This window comes from Oncorhynchus kisutch, linkage group LG22, assembly GCF_002021735.2.
Source record: "Oncorhynchus kisutch isolate 150728-3 linkage group LG22, Okis_V2, whole genome shotgun sequence".
Lineage (NCBI taxonomy): Eukaryota > Metazoa > Chordata > Actinopteri > Salmoniformes > Salmonidae > Oncorhynchus > Oncorhynchus kisutch.
In genome coordinates this window covers 37,428,971-37,453,371 of record NC_034195.2, presented here as the reverse complement: position 1 = coordinate 37,453,371, position 24,401 = coordinate 37,428,971, and the positions used below count along the sequence as shown (strand labels likewise).

The 24,401-nt window shown below is 41.7% G+C and overlaps 1 protein-coding gene across 3 annotated transcripts in view; it reads left to right on the top strand.

Annotated features, from left to right (window-relative positions):
* Window positions 1-1,664: 1,664 nt before the first annotated feature.
* The window catches only part of LOC109866883 (early endosome antigen 1), a 44,914-nt gene continuing 22,177 nt past the window's right edge, over window positions 1,665-24,401 (top strand). For 2 of the 3 annotated variants that reach the window (XM_020455769.2, XM_031801161.1), the window contains exons 1-9: window positions 1,665-1,811; window positions 7,146-7,223; window positions 7,370-7,482; window positions 16,521-16,575; window positions 16,680-16,745; window positions 17,008-17,047; window positions 18,542-18,646; window positions 19,874-19,995; window positions 21,892-22,047. In XM_020455769.2, the coding sequence (XP_020311358.1) occupies window positions 1,788-1,811; window positions 7,146-7,223; window positions 7,370-7,482; window positions 16,521-16,575; window positions 16,680-16,745; window positions 17,008-17,047; window positions 18,542-18,646; window positions 19,874-19,995; window positions 21,892-22,047 (759 nt within the window). In that variant the 5' untranslated portion in view covers window positions 1,665-1,787. Of the gene's footprint in view, window positions 1,812-7,145; window positions 7,224-7,369; window positions 7,483-16,520; window positions 16,576-16,679; window positions 16,746-17,007; window positions 17,048-18,541; window positions 18,647-19,873; window positions 19,996-21,891; window positions 22,048-23,383; window positions 23,497-24,401 lie in introns of those variants that run through there. The other variant, XM_031801162.1, reaches the window with a different exon arrangement.

Genomic DNA, 24,401 nt, shown 5'->3' with positions numbered 1-24,401 from the left:
ACAAAGCCTAGGAAAGACGTTAAAATGGCATTTTATAATTATTTTATCTTTCCAATCAAAGTGGTTGAGGGTTACACAATGTACTTACTGTATTGGTATGCACAAATGTGTTCGCTGCTCTTCACTCTCATGCTTAAATAAAGATACTGTATTTCAATATCAAAACCGGACTATTTTTATTTATCTGTTATTTTACCAGGTAAGTTAACTGTGAACACATTCTCATTTGCAGCAAGGATCTGGGGAATAGTTACAGGGGAGAGGAGGGGGATGAATGAGCCAATTGTAAACTGGGGATTATTAGGTGACCGTGATGATTTGAGGGCCAGATTGAGAATTTAGCCAGGACACCAGGGTTAACAAGCCTACTCTTACAATAAGTGCCATGGAATCTTTAATGACCTCAGAGAGTCAGGACACCTGTTTAATGTCCCATCCAAAAGACAGCACCCTAGACAGGGTAGTGTCCCCAATCACTGCCCTGGGGAATTGGGATCTTTTTTTAGACCAGAGGAAAGAGTGCCTCCTACTGGCCCTCCAACACCACTTCCAGCAGCATATGGTCTCCCATCCAGGAACTGACCAGGACCAACCCTGCTTAGCTTCAGAAGCAAGCCAGCAGTGGTATGTTCTGACTTGAATTTGCCTTCCTTACTAGCCCATAACGTGTCTTGTGATCACTTCATTCATTTATTTGAGCTTTTCAGACAGCAAATAACAAGGATCCCTCTGGTACTAATATTACTACTACTATGGGACTCCCAATCACGGCCACTTGTGATACGGCTTGGAATCGAAACAGGGTCTTTAGTGACGCTTCTAGCACTGAGATGCAGTGCCTTAGACCTCTGCGCCACTCAGGAGCCCCACAACTCTTACCTCAGCAGATTCTTGAGAGGGTTAAATTCAAGAAAGCAGATGGTCAATAAACAGGGGACTAACCATCCTAGTCCATGACAAACTTCCCCAAGGGAGTTAAATTGTAGTTACGTTTCCTTGGGGTTAAACATTCCCTATTGTTATCCTGACTCCCAATGTTTGCTACTGAAATTGAAAAAAAATATGCTTTGAAAATAAAGCCTGTGATCAATTGATTGAATCAGGTGTTAGAACTTGGCTATAACAAAAGCATGCACACACTAGTATGTCAATGGAGCCCATACAGATGGAAAGAGGTCTCATCTTTGTATTTGTGCCATTATGGTGTCTGTGACAGCACCATTGAGGCTCCATTTTAAAGTAGTCAATTTTTTTCTTCTTTTGTGTTTGAAAAAAAGTGTAAAGCTAATATAGGTGATTTACAGTGCTGGAGTTGTGAACCAAATCTTGTGTGTAATTTATTCTGGCCACTATGGCAATGATATACTGTAGCTTAAAGACATTTACAAACCATAGCACCCAATTTGAAGAAGAAGACAATGATCTGATGATTGGCTGATCGCTCCCAACCCAAATAAATCCCCACCCAGTTGAATACTTTAAAATGGTGAAAGCCCTCAACTGCAATGTACTTGCTAAAATGGGTTATATCCAAGTTTAGTCCTCCAACTATCTCTATGATGGGATTCTGTTGCCCTCTGAAATACAGTAAAGTCACCGGCTATCCAACGTTTGAAAACAATTAAATGTCTTGAATGTAGCTCTTACCTCACTCAGACTGAGCTCTGCCCCGCCCCAGAAACAGCGGGCTTGGTCAGGTGTTCCGAGAACCAACAACGGGCGTAAACTTTTCCCTTGGAACATTAATCGTATTTCATTTTACAGTCAAACATAAATCGATATCGAGCATGCTTAGACGGATACTTCAAATGGTAAGATTCCAGAATCAAAGCGGCAGGCGTTCAGTTTATATGATACCAAGTCGCTTTCCTTGTGTTGCACAGGCCTGCGCTCTGTTGTCAGCCAGTCAGGCCGACACAACAAAACGGGCCTAGCTAGCATCAAATGTCCACGTATATAAACTACAGTCAGTTTGAACAGTAGTATACAGCTAGTGTGTTGGTACCGTGGAGATAAATATATGGTTGGTACAATGTGCTTACTAGCTCAGTTTGGCTTATGGCTAATGTTAAAATGTAGCTAGCTAGCTAACGTTACGTAAACTGCCCGGCTAGTAGCTAAGCCTAGGTAAGCTTTTTGGAAGATGCCCATGGGCATGGCTAGCTAACTTGTTCGCTCAAATGGTAACTTTAGAACAATTACCTATCCAACGACACCCATTAAGTAGACCGGAACTGTGACCTTTTGGTAAACGGTTTGAGGGAGACCTCTTAAATTGTCCACTATCTTTGGTTAGCCTTCTCGTTTTAAGCTACCGGTATGCAAGTAGCTAGTTAGCTTGCTAACAAACATGCAAGCAATGAATGGCTTATAACGTTACATGGCAATATCAGGCACTGCTGCTGAATCAAGGCCAAATTATGAGTCATAAGACATTGACAGTTTACGTACTCCTTTCTTAAGCCAATTATTTGTCCTGTACATGCTTGCCACCAAAACATGAGATAGTTAGGTACACTGGTGAAATCAAAGCTATTGAGTGTTGTAAAAGTTAGCCCCATCCCAACACTTCCTGTTGCAGTGTTCGTGAACAGCTCGTTGTTCATGCTAAACCACAGATACACATTCATTCATTACATATATTTATATTTAGCCTACTTGTTAGTCACCATAACAGTTTTGGCCGGTCATTTGCTAAATTCTGTCACATCCTGCATTACACTTTCATTTCACATTCGGTCGATTCTCCCTTTCCCCTATGGAAATGGATAATTCCTCTTGAAACCAGGATAAAAATCATTCAAGCTGCAATATGTACATTTTTGGGTGACCTGCCAACATTCTCATAGAAATGTGAGTTATAGAACTGTCATTATCATTGAAAGCAAGTCTAAGAAGTTGTAGATCTATGTGCTTCCCGTTTTTAAGTTTCGTTTTTCATATTTTACTTTCGTTTTTGTACACCACCTTCAAACAAATGAAAATACAATATTTTTGGTAATGGAAAATATATTTCAGATGTTTAGATGGTACAATGATCCTCTACGTGAGTGGTTCCCAAACTTTTTATTGTCCTGTATCCCTTCAAACTTTCAACCTCCAGCTGCACCAGGGTCAGCACACTCTCAAATGTTGTTTTTTTTGCCATCATTGTAAGCCTGCAACACACACTATATAATACATTTATTGAACATAAGAATGACTGAGTTTTTGTCAACCCGGCTCGTGGGAAGTGACAAAGAGCTCTTATAGGACCAGGGCACAAATAATAATAACAAGTTCTCATCTACAACTGCGACCTGGCCAAGAATTAAGTAAAGCAGTTTGACACATACAACACAGAGTTACACATGGAATAAACAAACATACAGTCAATAATACAGTAGACAAATTATATATATAGTGTGTGCAAATGAGGTAAGATAAGGGAGGTAAGGCAATAAATAAATAGGCCATGGTGGCGAAGTAATTACAACATACCAATTAAACACTGGCGTGATTGATGTGCAGAAGGTAAATGTGCAAGTAGAGATACTGGGGTGCAAAGGAGCAAGATAAATAGATACAGTATGGGGATGATGTAGTTGGATTACTATTACAGATGGGATATGTACAGGTGCAGTGATCTGTGAGTTGTTCTGACAGCTGGTGCTTAAAGCTAGTGAGGGAGATATGAGTCTCCAGCTTCATTGATTTTTGCAGTTCATTCCAGTCATTGGCAGCAGAGAACTGGAAGGAAAGGCGGCGGGGCTGAGATAAGGCGGGGCTTTACCAAGCAGAGACTTGTAGATGACCTGGAGCCAGTGGGTTTGACGATGAGTATGAAGCGAGGGCCAGCCAACGAGAGCGTACAGGTTGCAATGGTGGGTAGTATATGAGGCTTTGTTGAAAAAACGGATGGCACTGTGATAGACTGCATCCAATTTATTGAGTTGGGTATTGAAGGCTATTTTGCAAATGACATCGCCGAAGTCAAGGATCGGTAGGGTGGTCAGTTTTACGAGGGTATCTTTGGCAGCATGAGTGAAGGAGGCTTTGTTGCGAAATAGGAAGCCGATTCTAGATTTAATTTTGGATTGGAGATGCTTAATGTGAGTCTGGAAGGAGAGTTTACAGTCTAACCAGACACCTAGGTATTTGTAGTTGTCCACATATTCTAAGTCAGATCCGTCCAGAGTAGTGATGCTGGACGGGCGGGCAGGTGTGGGCAGCGATCGGTTGAAGAGCATGCATTGAGTTTTACTTGCATTTAAGAGCAGTTGGAGGCAACGGAAGGATAGTTGTACGGCATTGAAGCTCGTCTGGAGGTTAGTTTGTCCGAAGAAGGGCCAGAAGTGTACAGAATGGAGTCATCTGCGTAGAGGTGGATCAGAGAATCACCAGCAGCAAGAGTGACATCATTGATGTATACAGAGAAGCAAGTCAGCCCAAGAATTTAACCCTGTGGCACCCCCATAAAGACTGCCAGAGGTCCAGACAACAGGCCCTTCAATTTGACACACTGAACTCTATCAGAGAAGTAGTTGGTGAACCAGGTGAGGCAGTCATTTGAGAAACCAAGGCTGTTTAGTCTGCCGATAAGAATGTGGTGAGGTGCACCCATGACCTGCTCTGAAACCAGATTGCATAGCGGAGAAGGTACGGTGGGATTTGAAATGGTCGTTAATCTGTTTGTTAACTTGGATTTTGAAGACCTTAGAAAGGCAGGGTAGGATAGATATAGGTCTGTAGCAGTTTGGGTCTAGTGTCATCACCTTTGAAGAGGGGGATGATCGCAGCAGCTTTCCAATCTTTGGGGATCTCAGAAGATACGAAAGAGAGGTTAAACAGGCTAGTAATAGGGGTTGCAACAATTTCGGCAGATCATTTTAGAAAGAGAGGGTCCAGATTGTCTAGCCTGAGTGATTTGTAGGGGTCCCGATTTTGCAGCTCTTTCAGAACAACAGCCATCTGGATTTGGATGAAAGAGAAACGGGAGATGCTTGGGCGAGTTGCTGTGGGGGGTGCCGGGCAGTTGACCGGGGTAGGGGTAGCCAGGTGGAAAGCATGGCCAGCCATAGACAAATGCTTATTGAAATTCTCTATTATAGTGTATTTATCGGTGGTAACAGTGTTTCCTAGCCTCAGTGCAGTGGGCAGCTGGGAGAAGGTGCTCTTATTCTCCATGGACTTTACTGTGTCCCAGAACGTTTTAGATTTTGTGCTACAGGATGCAAATTTCTGTTTGAAAAAGCTAGGCTTAGCTTTCCTAACTGTCTGTGTATATTGGTTCCTAACTTCCCTGAAAAGTTGCATATCACGGGGGCTATTCGATGCTAATGCAGTACGCCACAGGATGTTTTTGTGCTGGTCGAGGGCAGTCACGTCTGGAGTGAACCAAGAGCTATATCTGTTCCTGGGTCTACATTTTTTGAATGGAGCATGCTTATTTATATTCAGGCATCCTCTACTGACGGCATGAGGTCAGTATCATTCCAGGATACCCCGGCCAGGTTGATTAGAAAGGCCTGCTCGCTGAAGTGTTTTAGGGAGCGTTTGATAGTGATGAGGGGAGGTCGTTTGACCGCAGACCCATTTTGGATGCAGGCAATGAGGCAGTGATCGCTGAGATCTTGGTTGAAAACAGCAGAGGTGTATTTGAGGGCAGTTGTATCACACGTTTATTTGGTGTACCCCCGGCAACATAGCGCATATCTACACTATACTTGCTTGTTTTATCTCACAAACTGAAATTAGGCGAACTATTAAAATATTAGCAACCAGGAAATGGTGGAGCGATTTTGGCATAGTGCATTTTTAATACCATGATTTTCAGGACATGCATGTAATCCATTAAATGTTCCTTTGGGGGAAGGATTGTTGACAAATGTTTTACATTTATATCTAAAAGCATATTTGAGAAATAATTAACAAAAAATTGCATATTATATACATGCCATTTTTGCCTTACCCAGGCCTCCTTTAATTAAGACTCCCTAATGTTTCATCTGTAGGTGCCACAAAAAAAATGATGTCATATGAAGCTCTACCACTTGCTCTGGAATATGAGTAGTATTGTTTTCAATAACAATTGTCTTATATTTTTCAATATTCATAAATGAACATATAAACATAAATATTGAATATATACTGTTTTTGATTTGGCAAATTTTCTATATATTGTTGAACTTAATATACTCTACGGGCATATCAAAGTTACAAAATGTGATCTCTGCTACTTTTATTAAAGTTATGACCCACTTTTTAAACAGAGAAATTGGCATAGTAGGCAATGTAGCCTAATCAGTCACAACTCTCCCATTTACTTGTCATTGCACATCCTTCAAATCACCAGCAGATGGTGACCATTTTGATAACAAATTTACATGCACTCTGTTCATTCTTACAAATTGGATCATAACTCTAAAAGTAGCAGATATCCCACTGGAACTTTGATATTCCTGTAGAGTATATTATGTCCAATAATTCGGTCACAGACTCTGCAGTGGCACTATAGAGCTGCAGGAGATGGCACAAACCCACCCACCATAGCTAACCTAAATGGATATTTATTCAATATTATCTTAAAAAAATAAAAAAGATTCCCTAAATTCCATACATAGTTGAAGATTACACTGCCTTCTTCTTTTGTCTAATCATCATCATGTGAACTGAATTACTTCTCTACACTCAATGTTGACCATTAGTCAGTCAGACAGTAAGAAAGTAGCCCACATCTAGCCCAGTAGGCCTAGCCTACTGCTTTGAGTTGTGCTTTTGGACTCCTTAGATATAGACTAGATTCATTCATCTTTGTGTGTGAGGAGTAGCAGTCCTGTTAAGGGGCGTTTTGTTTCAGCCCTCTGTGTCCTGAGGTGACACTAGTGGAAGTGCCAAGTGCAGGTAAAGCTTAGCTCTGTCGCTCTCTCGGTCTGACTCAGATACACTCCCTTGTGATGCAGCCCCACAAATGGAAGTCTCTCAGCCAATTATGGGCGCTGTGTCAAAAATGTATCTCACAGAGCTGTTCTTCAATACCCATTACATGCCAACGATACTTGTTTGGGTAGATTTCAGCGAATGGATGGCTTAACAGGATGTCCACTGCTGTGACTCATTTTAATTTGACTGTCCCCTCCCTCCTTTGTCTTCTGTCCCTCCCACAGACTCCTGGGAAAGGAGGCTCCCAGAACTCTGAGTCAGACCAGCCCAGTGCAGACCTCAACAATGACCAGACCTCCGAGGTAACACGTGTCTCTTACTTGTGTAACTCACCCAATGGACTACTGTACCATTGTACTACTGTACCACTGAACGTTTTAGTTGTGGGGCCATGATCCCTATCCTGTATTCCGTAGTCTGATCATGTCTAGCCTATGTCTGTGTGCAGGGATTCATCTGTCCCCAGTGCATGAAGTCCCACAACTCCGCAGAGGAGCTGTTTAAGCACTATGAACTATACCACGATTCAGGAGACCAGCCCCCCAGCATGGGCCCTGGCCGGTAAGACCACTGTCTTCTTCCTGGCTTTACTGTAGCACACTATAAGGATACTTAGTTGTCCTGTCCTCTTGGTATTTTTGGTATTTATTAGGATCCGCTGCAAAAGCATAAAATCTGAAACTATTTGTCACATGCGCCGAGTACTTACTTACAAGCCCTTAACCAACAGTTCAAGAAAGAGACAAATAATAAAAAGTAACACAATAAAATAACAATGTTGAGGCTTTATACAGGGGGTACCGGTACTGAGTCAATATGCGGGGGTACAGGTTAGTCGTGGTAGTTTGTTAATGTAGGTAGGGGTAAAGTGACTATGCATAGATAATAAACAGCGAGTAGCAGCAGTGTAAAAAACAATTGGGGTGTGTGGGATCAATGTAAAATAACCCAGGTGGCCATTAGATTTTTTGTTCAGCAGTCTTATGGCTTAGGGCTAGAAGCTGTTAAGAAGCCTTTTGGTCCTAGACTCCGGTACCGCTTGCTCTGCGGTAGCAGAGAGAACCCTCTCTGACTTGGGTGATTGGAGTTTTTGACTATTTAAAAAAAAAAATCTTTCCTCTGACGCCGCCTAGTATATAGGTCCTGGATGGCAGGAAGCTTGGCACCAGTGATGTACTGGGGTATGCACTACCCTCTGTAGCGCCTTACGGTCAGATGCCGAACAGTTGCCACACCAGGCGGTGATGCAAGACATTTCACATTTCAGTTGCGCTAAATGTATAACAAAAAGGCTGAATATGTGCTGTTTAGACTTAGAACCAGGTTTTATAAGGGAAGTGAGAAGATAGGCAGGCTACTAGCAAGACAACTAAAAATGCAGAACACTTCTAATGTAATTCCAGCAATTAAGAAGGGCAGTAAGATGGTGACAAAGTGTGTTTCAACATTTTTATGAAGATTCATATATATCCTCTTTTTCAGCGAGCCCCACAGATATGGATACTTTTTTGTCTGGTATTTACAGTGCCTTGCGAAAGTATTCGGCCCTCTTGAACTTTGCGACCTTTTGCCACATTTCAGGCTTCAAACATAAAGATATAAAACTGTTTTTTTGTGAAGAATCAACAACCAGTGGGACACAATCATGAAGTGGAACGACATTTATTGGATATTTCAAACTTTTTGAACAAATCAAAAACGGAAAAATTGGGCGTGCAAAATTATTCAGCCCCCTTAAGTTAATACTTTGTAGCGCCACCTTTTGCTGCGATTACAGCTGTAAGTCGCTTGGGGTATGTCTCTATCAGTTTTGCACATCGAGAGACTGACATTTTTTGCAAAACAGCTCGAGCTCAGTGAGGTTGGATGGAGAGCATTTGAACAGCAGTTTTCAGTTCTTTCCACAGATTCTCGATTGGATTCAGGTCTGGACTTTGACTTGGCCATTCTAACACCTGGATATGTTTATTTTTGAACCATTCCATTGTAGATTTTGCTTTATGTTTTGGATCATTGTCTTGTTGGAAGACAAATCTCCGTCCCAGTCTCAGGTCTTTTGCAGACTCCATCAGGTTTTCTTCCAGAATGGTCCTGTATTTGGCTCCATCCATCTTCCCATCAATTTTAACCATCTTCCCTGTCCCTGCTGAAGAAAAGCAGGCCCAAACCATGATGCTGCCACCACCATGTTTGACAGTGGGGATGCTGTGTTCAGGGTGATGAGCTGTGTTGCTTTTACGCCAAACATAACGTTTTGCATTGTTGCCAAAAAGTTCAATTTTGGTTTCATCTGACCAGAGCACCTTCTTCCACATGTTTGGTGTGTTTCCCAGGTGGCTTGTGGCAAACTTTAAACGACACTTTTTATGGATATCTTTAAGAAATGGCTTTCTTCTTGCCACTCTTCCATAAAGGCCAGATTTGTGCAATATATGACTGATTGTTGTCCTATGGACAGAGTCTCCCACCTCAGCTGTAGATCTCTGCAGTTCATCCAGAGTGATCATGGGCCTCTTGGCTGCATCTCTGATCAGTCTTCTCCTTGTATGAGCTGGAAGTTTAGAGGGACGGCCAGGTCTTGGTAGATTTGCAGTGGTCTGATACTCCTTCCATTTCAATATTACCACTTGCACAGTGCTCCTTGGGATGTTTAAAGCTTGGGAAATCTTTTTGTATCCAAATCCGGCTTTAAACTTCTTCACAACAGTATCTCGGACCTGCCTGGTGTGTTCCTTGTTCTTCATGATGCTCTCTGCGCTTTTAACGGACCTCTGAGACTATCACAGTGCAGGTGCATTTATACAGAGACTTGATTACACACAGGTGGATTGTATTTATCATCATTAGTCATTTAGGTCAACATTGGATCATTCAGAGATCCTCACTGAACTTCTGGAGAGAGTTTGCTGCACTGAAAGTAAAGGGGCTGAATAATTTTGCACGCCCAATTTTTCAGTTTTTGATTTGTTAAAAAAGTTTGAAATCTCCAATAAATGTCGTTCCACTTCATGAGTGGTTCCACTTCATCCCACTTGTTGTTGATTCTTCACAAAAAAATAGTTTTATATCTTTATGTTTGAAGCCTGAAATGTGGCAAAAGGTCGCAAAGTTCAAGGGGGCCGAATACTTTCGCAAGGCACTGTAATTACCTAGATTATCAGATAGCCAGGTAGAGGACCTGGACTGTACTATAACAGAATAGGAGGTTAGAGACACCATCTCACTGTATCTATGAAAGCAGGGAAACCACCTGGTCTGAATGGAATTTTTGTAGAATACTTGTACCTGTATTGACAGTGGTTTACCAAGAGGCATTTAAAAATGGCTCCCTTCCGGACACCTTTAATGAGGCTTTGATATCACTGATTCCTAAGAAGGATAGAGATACTACAGAACCAGGGAATTTTAGAGCTATCAGCCTCCTTAATGTGGATTGCAAGATTCTTACTAAGACCCTTGCGATACGCTTAGAGAAGGCACTACCTAATATTATACATAGTGACCAAGTAGGATTTATTAAGAACAGGACCTGAACTGATAATATGAGGAAGCTCTTACATCTCATGTGGTTAAACCGCTCAAATATAGTTCCTACCACTGCTGTCTCTTTAGATGCTGAGAAGGTATTTGATAGGGTAGAGTGGGCTTTTCTCTTTTCTCTCCCTGGTTTTGGACCTGACTTGTGTAAATGTATAGGAGTCCTCTATTCCAATCCTAAAGCAACAGTAGTTACGAATGGAATTATGTCTCCTTTTTTCTGTCTTTCTAGAGGCACAAGGCAGGGTTGCTCACGCTCCCCTCCTGTTTACCATCGTTTTAGAGCCTCTTGTGACAATAAGAACAGATAAATTAGGGGTGTACGTGGAGCTGCTTATGTATGCAGATTATATTCTACTGCTGGTCTCTGATCCTGATTCCTTAATTGTATTGAATCATATTCTAGTATGTCGGGCTACAAAATGTATTGGAATAAGTCGGAAGCAATGCCAATTAATGCCATATGTTACTCTGGAACCCTATTTAATTCCAAATGGGTTCCTAATGGGATGAAATATTTGGGTATTAAATTGAGCTCAAATTTGGAGGAAGTGATGGGACTAAATTCTGAGCCACTACCTAGTCAAGATTAAGACCAAAAATATTAAACTTTCTTTATTGGGAAAGATCAATGTGATTAAAATGGTTGTGGTCCCAATATTTTAATTATATGTCTTCAATGTTACCTATGAATATTCTCGACTTGTATTTGAAACAATATGACAAATTAACTAAATACTTTTTGTGAGATAGGGAAAAAAATGGATTAATATGGATTAATATGAAGATTGTGTGCTCACCAAGGGATGTAAGGAGGCTTCGCTTTACCAGATGTTAAATTGTACAATTTATCAATTGAAATGGCTAAATTGGCGAAACGTTGGGCAAAAGGGATGCTGGCTTGGATTGGATAACAATAGAATGGGAATTAAGTTATCCTTTCACCCCTGTTGATACTCTGTCACAGTCTTATAGGGGAGAGGTCTGTTAACTCGCAACCCAATTTTGTTATACTCAAAAGAGATGTGGAGAACAGTACACAAGATATGTGGAATCTAAAACAAGGATACTCGTCATTGTTACACAATCCTAGGCTACGGCTAGGAAATAAGTCTCTGTGCTGGAAACAGTGGCTAATGAAAGGAATTCAAACTATAGGTGATCTGTACAATAAATACCTATTGATGTCATACTCTGATTTGGTACAAAAATATGTGGGAGACAGGATATTTCTGGAAATACAGTGGGGAGAACAAGTATTTTATATACTGCCGATTTTGCAGGTTTTCCTACTTACAAAGCATGTAGAGGTCTGCAATTTTATCATATGTACACTTCAACTGTGAGAGACGGAATCTAAAACAAAAATCCAGAACATCACATTGGTCTGGTCTTGGGCATTGTGGAGAGATTGGAGTCTGTTTGATTGAGTGTGTGGACAGGTGTCTTTTATACAGTTAACGAGTTCAAACAGGTGCATTTAATACAGGTAATGAGTGGAGAACAGGATGGCTTCTTAAAGAAAAACTAACAGGTCTGTGAGAGCCAGAATTCTTACTGGTAGGTGATCAAATACTTATGTCATGCAGTAAAAAGCAAATGAATTACTTAAAAATCATACAATGTGATTTTCTGGATTTTTGTTTTATATTCCATGGCCGGAAACGCAGCCGGAAACGCAGGTTATCAAATACTTGTTCTCCCCACTGTATTTACAATTGAGAGAATGTTTTAACCCGACCAAAAACAAAATCCAGGAAAGTATTTGGAAAAAGTATTTGGAATTACCCGAACATAAAGAAGCCATTTTTTGACTCAATATTTATTATCTGAAGAGTAAAGACTGTAAAAACCTCAGAACAATATGGCAAATTGACCTTAAGTATGAAATTGAGGATGATACCTGGTTGAAGACCTTGTCCAGCTCAGGGAGGAAAAAGGGAAGCCAGGGGGTAACTCAGGTTTTATTGGACCCCAACAAGGCTTCATAAGAAGACCAACAATTCTCTGTGTTGGAAATGACAAAAAGACACAGGGACATTTTTACATGCATTTTTACACACTAAATGTACATTAGTGCTACCTTTCTGGAAGGATGTTTTGAAATATCTGGAGGATTGGTTGGGTTTAACAATTCCAGTTTCACAGAGAATATGTATCGTGGGCGAAAGAACAGAGTTACCTCATGTAACAAATGAGGAATTTGCACTGATCACTGTTGGTATCATTACAGCAGCTCCTACTCTGAAACAGTGGATATAATCAATCTTGGAGGTAGCATCTTATGAACAAATGCTGGCTAGGCTACCTGGGTGGCAGGTAACCTAGTGGTTAGAGCGTTGGGCCAGTAACTGAAAGGTCGCTTTTAATCATGGCAAGGCGACAGGAAACATGACCGAATACAAACAGTGTAGCTATTCCCTCCACATGGCAATCAAACAAACTAAACGTCAGTATTGAGACAAAGTAGAGTCGCAATTCAACGGCTCAGACACGAGACATATGTGGCAGGGTCTACAGTCAATCACGGATTACAAAAAGAAAACCAGCCTCGTCACGTCCCAGACCAACTAAACAACTTTGCTCGCTTTGAGGACAATACAGTGTCACTGACACGGCCCGCTACCAGAACCTGCAGGTTCTCCTTCACCGCAGCCAACGTGAGTAAAACATTTTAAACGTGTTAACCCTCGCAAAGTTGCCGGCCCAGACGGCATCCCTAACCGCGATCTCGGAGCATGCGCAGACGAATCCATCCCTATCCCAGTCTGCTGTTCCCACATGCGGTGGTGGTGTGGTGTCAGGAAAATAACCTCCCACTCAACGTCAACAAAACAAAGGAGATGATCATGGACTTCAGGAAACAGCAGAGGGAGCACCCCCCTACCCACATTGACAGGACAGTAGTGGAGAAGGTGGAAAGTTAAGTTCCTCTGCATACACATCACGGACAAACTGAAATGGTCCACCCACACAGACAGCGTGGTGAAGAAGGCGCAACAGCGCCTCTTCAACCTCAGGAGGCTGAAGAAATTTGGCTTGTCACCTAAAACACTCACAAGCTTTTACAGATGCGCAATTGAGAGCATCCCGTCAGGCCGTAAGGCTCTCCAGAGGGTAGTGAGATCTGCACAACGCATCACCGGGGGCAAACTACCTGCCCTCCAGGACACCTACAGCACCTGACGTCGCAGGAAGGCCAAAAATATCATCAAGGACAACAACCACCTGAGCCACTGCCTGTTCACCCCACTGTACTGGCGAGGCCAGTACAGGTGCATCAAAGCTGGGACCGAGAGAAGCTGTTTTTCAGGTCTATCTCAAGGCCATCAGACTGTTAAACAGCCATCACTAACATTGAGTGTCTGCTGCCAACATACTGACTCAAATCTCTAGCCACTTTAATAATAAAAAATTGGATGTAATAAATGTATCACTAGTCACTTTAAACAATCAAATCAAATCAAATCAAATTTATTTATATAGCCCTTCGTACATCAGCTGATATCTCAAAGTGCTGTACAGAAACCCAGCCTAAAACCCCAAACAGCAAGCAATGCAGGTGGAGAAGCACGGTGGCTAGGAAAAACTCCCTAGAAAGGCCAATACCTAGGAAGAAACCTAGAGAGGAACCAGGCTATGTGGGGTGGCCAGTCCTCTTCTGGCTGTGCCGGGTGGAGATTATAACAGAACATGGTCAAGATGTTCAATGTTCATAAATGACCAGCATGGTCGAATAATAATAAGGCAGAACAGTTGAAACTAGAGCAGCAGCACAGTCAGGTGGAAGTTGAAACTGGAGCAGCAGCATGGCCAGGTAGACTGGGGACAGCAAGGAGTCATCATGTCAGGTAGTCCTGGGGCATGGTCCTAGGGCTCAGGTCAGTTGAAACTGGAACAGCAGCATGGCCAGGTGGACTGGGGACAGCAAGGAGTCATCATGTCAGGTAGTCCTGGGGCATGGTCCTAGGGCTCAGGTCCTCCGAGAGAGAGAAAGAAAGAGAGAAGGAGAGAATTAGAGAACGCACACTTAGATTCACACAGGACACCGAATAGGACAGGAGAAGTACTCCAGATATAACAAACTGACCCCAGCCCCCCGACACATAAACTACTGCAGCATAAATACTGGAGGCTGAGACAGGAGGGGTCAGGAGACACTGTGGCCCCATCCGAGGACACCCCCGGACAGGGCCAAACAGGAAGGATATGCCACTTCATATAATGTTTACATACCCTACAGTACTCATCTCATATGTATATACTGTACTCTATACCATCTACTGCATCTTGCCTATGGGGTTTGGCCATAGGCAATTATATATTTACAGTTGAAGTCAGAAGTTTACATGCACCTTAACCAAATACATTTAAGCTCAGTTTTTCACAATTTCTGACATTTAATCCAAGTAAAAATTCCCTGTCTTAGGTCAGTTAGGATCACCACTTTATTTTAAGAATGTGAAATGTCAGAATATTAGTAGAGTGATTTATTTCAGCTTTTATTTCTTTCATCACATTCCCAGTGGGTCAGAAGTTTACATACACTCAATTAGTATTTGGTAGCATTGCCTTTAAATTGTTTAACTTGGGTCAAACGTATCGGGTAGCCTTCCACAAGCTTCCCACAATAAGTTGGGTGAATTTTGGCCCATTCCTCCTGACAGAGCTGGTATAACTGAGTCAGGTTTGTAGGCCTCCTTGCTCACACACGCTTTTTCAGTTCTGCCTACAAATGTTCTATAGGATTGAGGTCAGGGCTTTGTGATGGCCACTCCAATACTTTGACTTTGTTGTCTTTAAGCCACTTTGCCACAACTTTGGAAGTGTGCTTGGGGTCATGACACATTTGTGACAAAGCTTTAACTTCCTGACTGCTGTCTTGAGATGTTGCTTCAATGTATCTGCATCATTTTCTTTCCTCATGATGCCATCTCTTTTGTGAAGTGCGTCAGTCCCTCCTGCAGCAAAGCACCCCCACAACATGATGCTGCCACCCCCATGCTTCAAGGTTGAGATGGTGTTCTTCAGCTTGCAAGCCTCTCCCTTTTTCCTCCAAACATAACGATGGTCATTATGGCCAACCAGTTCTATTTTTGTTTCATCAGACCAGAGGACATTTCTCCAAAAAGTATGATCTTTCTCCCCGTGTGCAGTTCCAAACCGTAGTCTGGCTTTTTTATGGTGGTTTTGGAGCAGTGGCTTCTTCCTTGCTGAGCGGCCTTTCTGGATATGTCGATATAGGACTAATTTTACTGTGGCTATAGATACTTTTGTGCCTGTTTCCTCCAGCATCTTCACCAGGTCCTTTGCTGTTGTTCTGGGATTGATTTTCACTTTTCGCACCAAAGTACGTTTATCTCTAGGAGACAGAACTCGTCTCCTTCCTGAGCGGTGTGCTGGCTGCGTGGACCCATGGTGGTTGTACTTGCGTACTATTGTTTGTACAGATGAACGTGGTACCTTCAGGCGTTTGGAAATGATGAACCAGACTTGTGGAGGTCTACAATTCTTTTTCTGAGGTCTTGGCTGATTTCTTTTGATTTTCCCATGATGTCAAGCAAAGAGGCACTGAGTTTGAAGGTAGGCCTTGAAACACATCAACAGGTACACCTCCAATCGACTCATGATGTCAATTAGCCTATCAGACGCCTCTAAAACCATGACATAATTTTCTGGAATTTTCCAAGCTGTTTAAAGACACAGTCAACTTAGTGTATGTCAACTTCTGACACACTGGAATTGTGATACAGTGAAATAATCTGTCTGTAAACAATTTTTGGAAAAATGACTTGTGTCATGCAGAAAGAAGATGTCCTAACTGACTTGCCAAAACTATAGTTTGTTAACAAGAAATTTGTGGAGTGGTTGAAAAACAAGTTTTAATGACTCCAACTTAAGTGTATGTAAACTTCCGACTTCAACTGTAGCTCCTATCATAATCGTCATTATTGCCTTACTTTCTTCTTTTTGAACTTGTACTGTAATTACAAAATGTCCAGTATACATTCAGAATAATAATAAACATTTCAGGTAAATGTCCTTCTCCTTTCCTCCTCCAGGGAAGACTTTATTCTTCTCCGGCAAGAGTTGCAAGAAATGCAGACCTCGCTCAAGGTACCATCATACATTTTTGGGGAGAGATTAGGCCGATAGAGAATTTTAGGTTTATTGCTCTTCACTGCGTAACGTATGTGTGCGCACGCGTGTGTATCTGTCAGGAGGAGCGATGGTTCTCTGGCGAGCTGAAGAAGGAGCTGGACAAAGTACAAGGACACCTGAAGCAAGTAATTCCTCTAAGATGTCTACTATCAAATGATATCTCATTACAGCCACTCCCGTAGAAATTCAACATTTGAATATTCATTTTTCATGGCTTCTCTCATCTTACCAGAATACCTGAGGGAGTTGACATGAAATAAGGGTTTTCCGGTAACAGCCAACCGATGATAGAATACCAAACTACAATACATTTTGACAATTAACCAGTTCTTATGTGTGATACACTGCTTAGCTTGTATGGACATATCAGTGTTCATCTCGTTTCAGGGTCAACATAATGACGGCCAGGCAGGCTCAGAGGATTCTGGTGAGTGATTTAAGATCATGTTCATTAAGCCACAAACAGAAGAAAACCTTCCCGAAACAGAGAAGTACTAAACTCAGCAAAAAAAGAAACCTCCCTTTTTCAGGACCCTGTCTTTTAAAGATAATTAGTAAAAATCCAAATAACTTCACAGATCTTCATTGTAAAGGGTTTAAACACTGTTTCTCATGGTTTAACAAGTAATGAACCATAAATAAGTAATTAACATGCACCTGTGGAATGGTCATTAAGACACTAACATCTTACAGACAGTAGGCAATTAAGGTTACAGTTATGAAAACTTAGGACACTAAAGAGGCTTTTCTACTGACTCTGAAAAACACCAAAAGAAAGATGCCCAGGGTCCCTGCTCCTCCGCATGAATGTGCCTTAGGCATGCTGCAAGGAGGCATGAGGACTGCAGATGTGGCCAGGGCAATAAATTGCAATATCCGTACTGTGAGACGCCTAAGACAGCGCTACAGGGAGACAGGATGGACAGCAGTGGCAGACCACGTGTAACAACACTTGCAAAGGATCGGTACATCCGAACTTCACACCTGCGGGACAGGTACAGGATGGCAACAACAACTGCCCGAGTTACACCAGGAAAGCACAATCCCTCCGTCAGTGCTCAGACTGTCTGCAATAGACAGAGAGGCTGGACTTGTAGGCCTGTTGTAAGGCAGGTCCTCACCAGACATCACCAGCAACAACGTCGCCTATGGGCGCAAACCCTCCGTCTCTGGAGCAGACAGGACTGGCAAAACGTGCTCTTCACTGACGAGTCAGGGTTTTGTCTCACCAGGGGTGATGGTCGGATTTGCCTTTTTTTTAACAATATGACCCAGATGACCCTCCAGCATGACAATGCCACCAGCCATACTGCTCGTTCTGTGCGTGATTTCCTGCAAGGTGGAATGTCTGTTTTGCGGGCTCTTCGCTGGCCATGGCATCTCAATCGCATTGAGCACGTCTGGGACCTGTTGGATCGGACGGTGAGGGCTAGGGCCATTCCCCCCAGAAATGTCTGGGAACTTGCAGGTGCCTTGGTGGAAGAGTGGGGTAACATCTCACAGCAAGACCTGGCAAATCTGGTGCAGTCCTTGAGGGGGTGATGCACTGCAGTACTTAATGCAGCTGATGCCCACACCAGATAGTGACTGTTACTTTTGATTTTGACCCCCCCCTTTGTTCAGGGACACCTTATTCAATTTCTGTTAGTCACATGTCTGTGGAACTTGTTCAGTTTGTCTAAGTTGTTGAATCTTGTTACGTTCATACAAATATTGACACATTTTAAGATTCCTGAAAATAAAAGCAGTTGACAGTGAGAGGACGTACATTTTTTTGCAGAGTTTATATGTAATCGTCCAATAAGAAATGTTTGTTTTCATTTTCCCTTGCACAATGTTTTATGGTATGCTCAGATGATCATGACCCAGTTCTTGAATTCTTTTCTTATTGTTGCTCATTCCTTTCCGTTTCTCTGTGCAGCCCTGGCGGTTAAGCTGAACCAGGCGGAGACGGAGAAGTTCAACATCAAGCAGATGAAAGACCTGTTTGAGCAGAAGGCTGCCCAGCTGGCCACAGAGATAGTGGGTTAGTGTGTAGCAGCCATCTTTAAATCCAGAGTCTGTGTGACTGGGAGCACTATGTGTGCTGCTGGCTGCTCTGTTAGAAACCATATTGGATATTATTCTCCACTCTTCGTATCTGGGTCATATTGTGAATATATTGTGTTGTGTTCAGTGGAGTCTGAGATATACAGTGAGTATTGGGACAGTGACTCATTTTTTGTTTTGGCGCCGTTCTCCAGCACTTTAGATTTGAAATGATACAATGACGAAGAGGTTAAAGTGCAGACGGTCACCTTAAATTTGAGGGTATTTTCATCCATATCGGGTGAACTGTTTAGAAAGTACAGCACTTGTTGTACATAGTGTAGTCCCCCCATTTTTTAGGGGACCAAAAGTATTGGGACCAGTTCACTTTTGTATCAACCTAGTCAAAAGTTTAGTATTTGGTACCATTTTCCTATTATGCAATGATTACATCAAACTTGTGACTACAAAGTTGTTGGATGCATTTGCTGTTTGTTTTGGTTGTGTTTCAGATTTTGTGCCCTATTGAAATTCATGGTAAATAATGTAATTGTCACTTTTATTGTAAATAAGAATAGAATATATATTATATGCATCTATGTTAATGTGGATGCTACCATGATTATGGATACAAAATGCTAATCTCCCTGTTATTGTAATGGTGAGAGGTTAGCAAGTCTTGGGTATGATATAAATGTACGTCTAACTCTCTCACTCTCAATCATTATCAAATGACACAATACATTATTTACCATTTAAATTTCTATTGGGCACAAAATAATCTGAAACACAACCAAAACAAACAGAAAATGCATCCAGAAAATGAGTCACAAACTTGATGTAACCATTAATACACATGTAAGTGAATTTGTCCCAATACTTTTGGTGCCCTAAAATGGGGGGGGGGGGACTATGCACAAAAAGTACTATAATTTTGAAATGATATGGATGAAAATACCCTAAAATTTAAAGCTGACAGTGCAGTATAGAGCCAAAATACCAAAACATGTCCCTGTCCCAGTACTTTTGGAGCTTACTGTAGTTAATTTAGCTCATCTAAAGTTGCTTTGACTGAACAACCATTTTAATGTCACTATACACTGTGTAATGTTCCATAGGCAGGTGTTGTACAGTGACTAGCTCAGAGGTTAGGGTTAGTATGGAAGATACATTGTTCTGTGAAGGGATATTCAATTTAACATGGGTATGTTGGTGACCCTGACAGACATCAAGTCTCGTTATGATGAGGAAAAGAGCCTGAGGGAGGCTGCAGACCAGAGGCTGGCCAACCTGATCCAGGAGCTGCAGAGAGAGAGGCAGGACAAGGACCGGCTACACACAGAACTGGTAACTAACAGAGACTGTATACACGCAGACAAGCATACACACACACAGTCATGCATATACGCGTGCACACATACATGTAGGACACTTTCTATACATACTGTACAGCTATGGACATGTCACAGTGCACTAAAATATTAACACACTGTTGTACAATATTTGAGAATAAGTATACATTCATTGATGGGCACTGATAATAATTTGCATGTAGCCTATATTTTACTCCCAGATAACTTTTTTTACTCATTACCTGTTGGTAAATAGGGATGTGACAAAATGACATTTTTTCCTTTAATGTTTGAAATTAAATGTATCGGTTTTCCATTAAAGCAATAAAGAAAAATTCATACAATTCCATGTGAATTCACAATGCAGCTGCACTGCTACCAGCAACGATTTAGGTCTCACAGGGTATCCCTTTTCAGGCATTTAGCATTTCACCTGTACTACCATTGCTGTAACTCAATTCCACCCTGCAAGCATTCATTTCCTTCTCATTTCTCAAAGTATTGCCGTACAGGACTTCGCTGCTGACACTTGTCTTTCTCTGCCGTTTTTCCAACTGTTAACGACAATGACGTAGCGGTCGAGAGTCGACTACCAAGGAATAGATTCCTCGACTTCTTGCAGGTCAACTCCCATTTCTGAGTGTCAAGATTAGATTCCGCTAGGAATCGGCTCCTAAGATTCAGTATCTTTGGAATGGAGGATACTGATTTAGTTGCCGTACATCCGAGAACACAAACGCTTGCATCTTTCATAGCAAGCTAGCAAGGGACGGAGAAAGAGGGGAGGGGCACAGTATAGGCAGGTCGGCCACCAGGCAGACGGAGTCAACCTTGCACTAGGCCTGTCTATCGGCAATCAAAAGTGGTATCTCGCAATGGAATGCTATTTCTCGCAATTTCTTGGCGTGCAATGTCTCGCAACTTCAATGAATAGGCTAGGAAATTGAAATGAGCGAGATGCAACACTTTGCTCTCACACAGTCACACTCTGTATCTGCGTGTTTGCATGGGCTCGCTTCACGCTGTTCACAGCATGGTAACCAGGGCAACAGAGCCTCATGCTTCAACACTCTTAGTTGTTGCTCTTAGAAATTGACCCACTATGCTGTTTACATTTAAATGACACAACTTTCCCCAGGCCTTTAAAGCCTGTTGTTTAGTTAGGCTATAACATGGAAAAGGTTTTGTGATCACTGCACCGTAATTAAAACTTTTTTCCTGATCCCAATTTCATTTAACAGTTTTTACTTTTCGATGTTCACACTCCTGTTAGTTAACATATTGGATGTTGGGAGTTTCCAAGAACCATTTGTCAACAAAGAGAACAGTCACGGATAAAGCTAACGAACTGAAATTAAGCCAATTTGTTGTTGTCTGTTCGGATATCCTGGAGCCTTCATAGATGTTCACCCCTAATGGGGTCATTTCTTCACTTTCATGGATACATGGATAATTATTATTTTTTGAGAGAGGACTAGAGTTGTCTTAACAAAGTAAAGTATATAACCATGTATTTTATGATGAAGGAAGGGGAACTAGTCTTGAGGAAGGAAGTATTCAGGACCGGGATTGCTGGGGTTACCATCTCTACCTAGATAAGTCATATCGTTTTAATTTATGTCATTCATTTCTATGTCAGGAGTGGGCAGAATGTAACCTTTATTTAACAAGGCCAGTCAGTTAAGAAGAAATTCTTATTTAAGAAAAGGGCGCTTATGACGTTATGAACTCTATACTGCCATTAACACTTAAATTCCCCACTTTCCTTTTTCTATTTTCACCCCAAACCTACATCCTAACCCTAAAGTGGTCCAGTAACTCCTAACCCCTCTCTGATGCCCCAAATGTCTGCCCTTCCGCCCTAACCTCTGATCTCTCTGCTGCCCCCTAGCTGCAGCGGCCGGGAGTTGAGGACATGGAGGTACTGCAGAAGGAGCTGATCCAGGTGCAGACATTGATGGACAACATGACACGTGAGAGGGAGGAGGAGTCGGCACGCCTCAAGAGCCAATACGAGCAGCTGCAGGCTGACCACACCACCTCAGAGGTAAGGCTGCAGGGGAATGGCCCATCTTGGTTTAGTTTTATGTTACTGGTCCAGTATGTACTGCTAGTATCTTCACTATCCCTCAGTGCAAGGCAGGATCAAAGGTTTAGGGCAGCTAGTCAACTAGTGATTAGCTCCTCTTCTTGCACAAGGGAGACTGGTAAACATGCTTCTAATAATGTTTAAACACACACATACACACTGTCATACAGTCAGGAACCTCTGTGAATTAAAAAGGAAATGTTTTACATGCCCTTTCACAATTGTTTATCCCATTCTATACATCATAGAAGGGGTGTCCAAGTGGATATGAAGTTGTGATTTTTAACAATTTCTAAATACAACAGATGGCCTTTACTCTCATTCTACAACCTTTGCCTGGTTGTAAACACTGATTAGAAATTCCACTGGCTTTCCCTCTCCTAGCACCAACTGTATTTCCACTCCTATTCTCTTCAATCTGAGCCTACAGGAAAGTATGCGTCCTCAGGCCTGGAGGGAAGCAAAAGTCATTCAGCTACTCAAGAATAGCAAAGCATCATTTACTGGTTCAAACAGCTGACCAATCAGCTTACTACCGACCCTTAGTACATTTTTGGGAGAAATTGTGTTTGAACAGATACAGTGCTATTTCACAGTAAACAAATTAACAACAGACTTCCAGCATACTTGTACGATTTTGGGAGTTGTTTTGTTAGACTTCAGTGCAGCTTTTTGCATTATCAACTATAATCAGCTGCTGAAAAAAGCATGTGATGGCTTTATCGTCTGCCAAATCATGGATTGAGAGCTACCAAATCAAATCAACTTTTATTTGTCACATATACATGGTTAGCAGATGTTAATGCGAGTGTAGCAAAATGCTTGTGCTTCTAGTTCCGACAATGCAGTAATAACCAACAAGTAATCTAACTAACAATTCCAAAACTACTGTCTTATACACAGTGTAAGGGGATAAAGAATATGTACATAAGGATATATGAATGAGTGATGGTACAGAGCAGCATAGGCAAGATACAGTAGATGGTATCGAGTACAGTATATACATATGAGATGAGTATGTAAACAAAGTGGCATAGTTAAAGTGGCTAGTGATACATGTATTACATAAGGATGCAGTCGATGATATAGAGTATGCATATGAGATGGATAATGTAGGGTAAGTAACATTATATAAGGTAGCATTGTTTTAAAGTGGCTAATGATATATTTACATCATTTCCCATCAATTCCCATTATTAAAGTGGCTGGAGTTGAGTCAGTGTCAGTGTCAGTGTGTTGGCAGCAGCCACTCAATGTTAGTGGTGGCTGTTTAACAGTCTGATGGCCTTGAGATAGAAGACCATAATCCATTGTGCACCTACTTGTCTGATCTGTGTGGGGCAGTCATGGAGAGACAGAAGACAGAAGAATGTGTGATCGAGGAGGATAGCGAGCAGTTGCTTCGAGGTATCTACCTGAATTTACATGATCTAAGTGATTGATAGTTGGTATTCAGCAGTCATAAAAGTATGTCTTATTTACTTTGAAGAACTACCAAAATAGGGATTTTTGTCAGACAGCATAGGAAGCAGCTCTATAGAGATGAGAGGATGACTTGGAATGAAATAATAAAATCATCAAATAAACCAAATGTAATATATGCAACAGCTGAAATATTTTATTACATTCCTGTGAATAAATGATGTTTAAGTGATGAGCAGTAATCGGCAGTCACTGCCATCACTTTTATTAATTGTTTTATTCTGTGTTACAGCATTCAACCCACAAACATGAATTGCATTGGTTTCTTAGTAATTGAAAACGGATTATTCGTTAACTATCTAACTGAAATCGACCTAAAAAAGTACTAATCGCTTGTTCTGGTGTTTTAATGATGAAATAGCCTTCAGCTGTAATTAATAAATGAGCGCTGCTGTTGTGGTGAGTTGACTGCTTGGGACAATAGTTTAGGATCCCACTGGTTCTCCTGGGTGATGCATCAGCCTCTTGTTCTGTGTTTTCTGTTTACAACAACTGCAGTCGAAACATAAATTATTTGGCAGAAATATGCTAAATTTGCTTTAAACACATACACACACAGACTACTTTTAATTGGCTCTCCTGATAGATTACAACTTTCATCACTTCAGTTTATAAAATCTGAAGTACTTTACATATGAATGCATTTTCTTAAAGGTCACTACTGTCATGGAATCACCTGGCCCTTATAACTGAATAATGAATCGTGAACAAAGCTCCTAGGTTCATGGAGATCTTGCCCTGCTCATCCTGTAGTCCTACATAGGCTAGTAGACTACATTACCCATCCACCCCCTTTCCTACCTGGGCTAGACTGCACCACCCCGTGTCCA